This window comes from Strongylocentrotus purpuratus, unplaced genomic scaffold, assembly GCF_000002235.5.
Source record: "Strongylocentrotus purpuratus isolate Spur 01 unplaced genomic scaffold, Spur_5.0 spur5_contig_165, whole genome shotgun sequence".
NCBI classification, from domain to species: Eukaryota; Metazoa; Echinodermata; class Echinoidea; order Camarodonta; family Strongylocentrotidae; genus Strongylocentrotus; species Strongylocentrotus purpuratus.
Genome location: NW_022144811.1, coordinates 5,858 through 13,705, shown reverse-complemented (window position 1 = coordinate 13,705; position 7,848 = coordinate 5,858). Strand labels below are relative to the sequence as shown.

At 38.9% G+C, this 7,848-nt stretch overlaps 1 protein-coding gene across 1 annotated transcript; it reads right to left on the bottom strand.

Moving 5' to 3' along the window:
- Positions 1–5,281: 5,281 nt before the first annotated feature.
- On the bottom strand, positions 5,282–7,848 carry LOC115921565 (short-chain dehydrogenase/reductase family 9C member 7-like). Its single transcript, XM_030979155.1, is given in 6 exon segments — positions 5,282–5,394; positions 5,845–5,965; positions 6,814–6,863; positions 6,866–7,039; positions 7,541–7,748; positions 7,750–7,848. Coding segments are annotated over 6 exon segments (765 nt in total).

Sequence of the window (7,848 nt, the reverse complement as noted above, 5' to 3'; positions counted from 1 at the left end):
ATTGTGGGAGCGCAGGACATTTGAAATTTTTAGTTTTTCTGATCATTAGTTTCGTAAGCGTATAATTCGAGTACATGTTTGCCCTTTTCATTTCTTTTATATCAATATGTTTTTTTGTAAGGCGGCAAAACGATATGCCCCAATAACAAAATTAGCTCAAGTTCAAATGGGCTGTGTTTTGTCGACTGTAAACTTGAAAAATGGACTCTCCATGGCAAACTCTTGGTGGCGCACTGCATTGTGAATCGCCCGAATTGTTTGTGTTTAGCTCCAACTGAAATGTGATTGTTTGATGCAGGTATGTGAAGGGCCGGGTGGGTGATCGAGTTGTGGTTGGTACTACTGTTCTGCCTGATTCTACATGGAACACCTTGCAATGAGATTTGATGCCAGAGTAAGTGCACTGCATGCGTTCTGTCTCAAGAATACGGAAATCTTTTTACTGTATCATGTTTACACACTTTACATCGTGACCAGCTAAAAGGAGGAGACGAATTTTTAAAAATCGATTGAAGAATTATATCACAAGATTTTGCACATTTAAGCATTATTATATTTTTTGGGGGCAACAGCAGCCATTCATTGAGCTAAATAGCATGTCATTAATAACATTACCAAAATGATTTGAAAAAAAAAATGTTTCAACCTTTAAAACAAAATTCCTACCTTTTAAGATCGTGTCAACTGAAATGCAGTTATTCAAACATCGATTGCTTAAAGAAACGAGTTCCTTCCAATGGCGTCGCGTAATGCATGTTATGACAAGTGATTAAATAATTATAATGATGTCCCATATTACAGGATTCATTTGTGATTTCATGATCTTATTCTAGACAGTGAATTTACTCTGTTCGTCAACGGAATCGCTGAAAGCACAAAAACAAGTGTTGCAACACCTAGCTGGGTACGTATGACATTTGGCGCATTATGTTTCTACCGAATAAGACTTGGAAGGTTTGACTTAACTGCCAGCTGAATTATCTTTCAAACGTACCCATTTGATGCACTTTAAATAGTTACCAGATACGAGCTCCTTATAGTCAGCAACATGCATATTTGTATGGAGAATTGTATTACAATTTTCCCAGTTTTCTTGTGCCTATTCCAAAAGATTTCGGTATGCTTATTAGATTTATAGCATAATCGTTTTCCCCAACAGGTGAGCAGTGCCCAAGTATACATCGGCAGAGATGAACGTAGTTTCCTCAATGGAACCATGGATGAGGTACGGTACATTCAAACTTGTGCCCATGAAGCTGATGGACGTAATATGGGGTGTTTTTTTTAAGCATGTATCAACGTTTGAAGGTTTTCCTTAGCCTTTTCAATACATTGCAACCCAAAGCAAGGTTCTATTTGGTTTTGAGTAAAATTGGAGAGCTCCATATGTCTTTAATCAAAAGATTACACTGCGATTGATTCAGCTCCAAGTTCAAGAAAGTTTTATATCACAAATAACTTCATTGTATCAAACGATATCGGGATGATACTCGAATTCAGATAGGCTTTCATTGTCAAAAAGTTCTGACGACTGTTTCATACTAGCCACTCTGGATCGACAGTCTATAACGTTCGTCAGCAATGATATAATCCATTACATTCACAGGTGCGTATTTGGGGTGTAAGTCTCTCCGATGAAGAGATAAGGAACACATGCAGCTAGCTAGCCTGGAACGACAGAAGCATAAAGACCTGCTGGATGCGCACACTATAACATGGACAATGAAGAACAAGGTATGGAAATCCAGGCATGAGTAAACCAAAGCACTGATCTCTTCTCTTTCAGCAGTGTCATTTCACCGAATCTTATACATTGTGTGTCAAACTTGTTATTGCTGTTATCTTTATGGATTTGCAGGCCTACTGTACATGGTTGGTAAAGCAAAGCTGACGTCACGACATTCGATATCACTATTCTATTTTTGGTTTACAGGATCAAGTATGCTTCTAGACCAAGGCCTCTACGCCCACCACGGTCTGATCGTCGGGGACCCCGAACTTCATTCCAAGCTTTGTTGATCAGGGTCGCTTCCAGGTCACATACCCAGAAACCGACGAAGAAGACGCAATGTGAACTATCACTATGAGGAAACCACACGACTCTAAAAGTGAAGCCAAATTAACGTTCATAGTGATATTGATTGCTAGCCATAGTTGTGGAAAAGCACTCCAGCCAGATCCCATGAAATAAAAGGAGGGATATAAATGTTTGGATTTAAAATTTAATAATTTTTGTTTGTGTAAATATGCTGTTAGCCGATTTGTTGATGAATAAAGTGTTTATAAGGTAACCATCCCTGTGTGTGTGTGATTTCCCTGTTTTTAACATTTGTATTTCAGCTTAGTTTATATGTACATAGAGAGACTCGTTTCCGTCACATTTTGATAGGAATTAAACTTTTTACCAGGGTTTTGCCGAAATTAATCCGTCATTTTTTGACAATTCAGGAAATAAAGTTGTGTGTGCTTTGAAATCGCATGCAGTATGATTTAAGAGCGTCCATTTAAAAAAAAATATATGTTTGCTGCTTGGTTGTAAATTTTAGTTGTTTTTCTGTTTTGCTAACGATACATAATTTAAAAAAAAATTACAATCAGTTGAAGGAAACAATGTAGAAAGTAGTTGAATAATTTCTAAGGAATTGCATGTATATTATTTTATATTATTATTTTTTATAAAGTGTGTGCAACTCTAATAGAGCAAAAAATATTGTTTGTATATTCTCTGTGATGTTGAAAGTATATTTTGACTGACCCCACCAAGAATACATGTAAAAACGTTCAAACTGTGTATGGATATAAGTTCTGTAGTTCGGACTCTAGAGGTTCCCAATGTACTTCGGATGATTAAATGCAACTGTTTTCAACAACAAATGTGTGTCGCATTATTTTAATTTTAATCCTGTCAAAGGTCATTTATGCACTAGTGGCGCTGTATAGCATTCTAAAACGATTCGATTAGCGGGGTACGGGAGGTATATTTGGCAACAATGCAGGGTCATCTCTCCAAACCCCAAATCTATATTACTTACTCAATGTGTTCTTTATCCTTACAAGTTTTTATTTCACAAGTAGTTGAACACATATATCATCTATGCATACTTTTAATTTGTTGCAAACGCTTGTTCCGAGCAAAACAATACGTTGTTGTGAATTTCAATGTTAACGAGATCAAAATTTATTGCCATTGCTTGTTTTTCCTTTTTCTTTCTAAGTTTACTTTTGTCACAATTTACATGAATTCACTTACATCTAATGTTAACCCATGGGACATGGAGTGCTCTGAAATGTGCAAAAACTAAATCAGGCCAACTTTACTTACTCTTTCGCCAGCAAATTTGTGCAAAAAATCCATTGGGCAAAGAAAGGTCCTCAGTATTTCACCAACCGAGTTTGCAGATTCAATTCAATTTAACACAACTCCCTGGGGATGTGCAAAATCGTATTAAAATGGGAGGATTCAGGACTGTTGGGGCTATAGAAGATATTTCTTCAATATTATTCCTCATGCGAAGGAAGTCAAGTGATTCAAAATGAGGCTAAACACTAGATAGTACATGTCGAACCACTGTCAACAATTTGGAAAGACTGACCTCTTCCTTCATTGTCATTAGTCTGGTTACTGACTAGAATATGGAGAAATGTGTTGTAAATAGAGATTAAAGTTGCCGGTTCATGCCACATGTTCTTTTGGCACAGTTCAGTACTGAAGCAAATGTTGGACTGGTTGTTTTAAGTGCCGTCTAATTTCTTGTATTGCATGTTTTCAAGACTTAAGCTTTGGGGCTCCTCATACACAGTATTGAGAGTCCCAAATTTCGGAATAATAGTAACCCATTACTTTCAGTTTTATCGTAACTATTTCTCTGTTACTTAAGTAATGACTCATGAAGAAAATGGACAAAAAAGGACAACCGTAAAGAGAATAGATAAATACTGAACTCATGAATCGACTGTTGGAACTTACCGATCTGTACTTCTCAGATGATATTCCATTCATGAATTTTCCAACGAAATGCTTTCCTGTGGTGAGTGACATATTCGATGAGAATACTCCAAGTCACAAAAGTGGCATTCATTCTAGTGGACGATGAAATGTGGTTTCCACAAATAAGCTGCTCTCCTCAAATTATCAATCACACGACAAGCATGTACTAGTTCTTGTTTTATTCCAGTATATTTCCGTAGCTGTATTACTGACATGTACAACTCCATTTGGATTTGAGAGGTAACAACGAGAGTTTGTATGCCGTACAAGCCAGCGTGGTGACTGCATGTGTGTGGCTCTCCATGTATTTCTAGGACAAATGTGCCTGTATGGTGGAACAAAAGTGTGAACCCAGGCGAAGGTTTAACAATAAGATCTGGTGATGCAAACGCATGAAGGGTCGAGCTGTCCAATACTGAACATGATCGAATTCATCTCATAGCACAAGGTATTATAAGAATCGAAACTATTTGTTCCCTTGTACACCGGGTAATAGTTGCGGGAGGGACTAGTTTAAGTCGAGGAAGGTCAATTAATGCAAAAAAGGCAGCCACTGCTACGCCACACTATCTTTTGCTAAAAACAATTGGTTAAAGTGTTCGGGACTGTGCCTCAGATCACACTACAGAGCATATAGAATTCAAAAAATCCGGGGCCCATAAGTGTGCCGCAGACCCACGGCAAGATTGCTTAATTTCTTTTTTTTCGGGAAACACAATTCGTTTTGCCACCCCCCCCCAAAAAAAAAAACAATTGTTTCTGATGGATCCACCCTTGTGTACGTTCATAAACATACTTATTACATGTTATTGTCCAGCTTACCTCTTTTACGTGTTTTTCATTTACGACTTAAAATTCATCAATCTTTACCATAACACATTGCCCGGTATTCTGTAAAACTGCATCGCCGCACCACTTTTGGGTCAAGCTCCATACCAGAAACCGGAGACTTTTTTGGGGCCCTTAGTGCACAATCATTCAAATCACTCATGTACTTTCAAGTTCGGGAATTTTGAACACAAACACCAGTTTTCAAGTTCTGTCCAAAAAAAGGTAAGTGTTCTTTCAGCAAAACGAAATCGATGAACACACTTCCCTAGTGAATTGTTTTCGTCTAGCTGAAAGAACACTTACCTTTTTGTGATCCGTGGACAGAACCTTAAAACGGTGTTGTACTGAACCACCCATATCACGATCTCAAGTTAGTCTTTTTTCTCCATCGCTTTGGCCTTCCTTATATTTTCTTTTGTTTTTCTAGTGCCTGACCAAATAAGAAATTATAAACACCATCCGCTAAAAAGGCGGGAAGGAGAGACATCGGTTTGTAGAATAATTAGCATCCAGTCCTGGTAGGTACCGTCGCCATGGGAACCGGGAACGGAGCGCATGCTCCATAGCATCCGTCACTTCATGCAAATTAGGGACGCCATACGCAGGGCATCGATAATAAGAAGTTCCACTAAAACACAATGTATATAAAAACACAACTAGGTTTAATAACTAACGAAAGTGGTGGAATTTACAAAATAAAGATTGTTACATGGACTTTGATTAGAGAAAACATATTAATTATCCACCTATAAAATGAACTTGAAAAGCAATGAAGGAGTTTGACCTCTCAGACGTTTTGTTTTTTTGCAAAAACAAAAGTCCGGACTGCACATCTTGAAACTTTTATACAGCTGCAAAGATTTCGTGTGATGTTGTGATGAATGCTTATGCAGTCAAGGCACATCTTGCCAAAATGACGATCAGTTCACATCGGTTTTTCACATATTTCAAAATACTGTCTTGTTACACAGATGGGCTCTTTCTAATAAGGGACATTTACGGATCATATTGAGCTACGAGCTTACTTGCTTCACGCGCAATCTCGCCACCAAAGCTGTCCCTCTCTTCCTGCGGTAGCCGCTCCCAGGCGGTGTTCAGTCTGCGTTTCATTGCGTCTGTATCAGAGAATGTAACCCTGGTACGCCCCTGGGTCGATAATGTGAACAGACACACCATACTGTTTCATTTCGTCACACCTTGTTGGCATGAATGAAAAGGAAGTTATAAGAGACTAAATAATAAAGAGGTTGTTATATTTCCGAGGTGTTGTTCCCGGATCATGGACACAGGACGTTGATTTGGATGTCAGTAATAAGTTGATGGCGGAAAGGTTCTTTGAACCGGATTCCATGGCATTTTGACCTTAATAGTGACAGCAAAAGTCTTGCGATTCAAAGATTTTGAGGCTTACGTTTTATACAGTTGGATTGTGATACCTTTATAATAATCTGAAAGGTCGGTGAAGGGAGAATTGCATTGTGCTTTCTCCTCAGGAATGTCTAGCTGTGCCCATGAAGGCCTTTGACACCGGGCCTGACTGTGACTGGGAAGGTCTGGTTGTCTTACACATTGGGATTAACGTTAACAAGCTGTGTTTCTGCTACTTTGATATAAAGCTATTGATACTACTAACCAGAGCATTTGCAATAATGTTTATTGGGCACTTTTCAAAAAGAATGTTGCATCCTGACGCCACTTTTTTTCTTGTATTATTATTATCTCAATGAATGGCAGTCACTGCAAAATGTTGAAAAGACATGAATCTGAGACTGAGAAACATTTTCAATTTTGTTTGAAAGTACTTTGATAATGTACTCGACTCTCCATAGACTTTGTACACAACCAATAAGTGCGTCAGGATGCTACATTCTTTCCCACTTTTGAAATTAACACAATATTCTTAATGCAAATTTTACGATAGGTAATTAATAACAAACTACGGTAATGCTAAATTGTTGATACCTGATGTTGTCTGAAAAAGCTTCTATGGCGGCTTTCGATGCTGTGTATATGGTCCCCGACGAGGGGAATAGCGCCACGCGCTGGACACGTTGACAATACGCCCTCTAGCGGCGCGGATGAGTGGGTAAAGCGTGTTGGTCACTTCAATGGCGCCAACGAGGTTGACCTGCAGGACTTTCACAATGTCATCCCTGTTCAGCCAATGGTACGGTCCCAGCGGGGAGATTATTCCAGCATTATTGACTAAGCCCCACAATTCTGGCAAAATCAACAAAGGCAGACATTTTGTGTTCTTATTTATCATGAAACAACAGAGCACGCCACCATGCGTTTAAAAGGGGTAACATTTCAACATCATGTCACCATTCTGCAAATGTATCTGCAGCGTTGGAAAACGATTAATGAACAGATTCTTTTTGTTTGTTTGGGTTTTTTTACACGGAGATTTGAGGGATTAAAGATGACCGAGTCGCAAGTCTGTATTTCTTGCTATCATTGTATTAGAAAGAATTTTGCCATTCCGACAAGTGTCAGGTTTATAAGTTTCAGCACATTTTCGATATTACAAGCTTTGTATTCGCATAGCAACGTAAGCATTTGCTCGTTTCCAGACAGTTTTATTAAATAATTTTATTTAAAACGCAGACTTTGATTTCCGCGCTGTTGATGTGTTATTTCATGGTTCCTGGTATTTCTGAATAAAAATTAAGATTTCAAACGAGGAATGTTATTGTGAAAGTGTATAACATCAGGAAATACCTTGTCCCTCCGGTATGATCGTTTGTACTGCATCACGCGCTCTGTGAACACTCTCACTGCTTGTGACATCCAACTGCAATGTAGTCAACCTCGATGACGTCACACGCTTGAGTTTAGCCGCGCCCTCCTCTGTAAGGCAGGCTGCGATCACGTGACACCCCCTGCGTCGATCCAGGTTGCGGGCGAGCAGGTTGCCGAATCCAGAGTCACCAGCCTGTGATGAAGACATACTTGCCTTCGATGTCGATATAGATGCGGTCTAGTACCCAGACTACTACTATACAGGTAATACTGCAACTGCAGCGCAT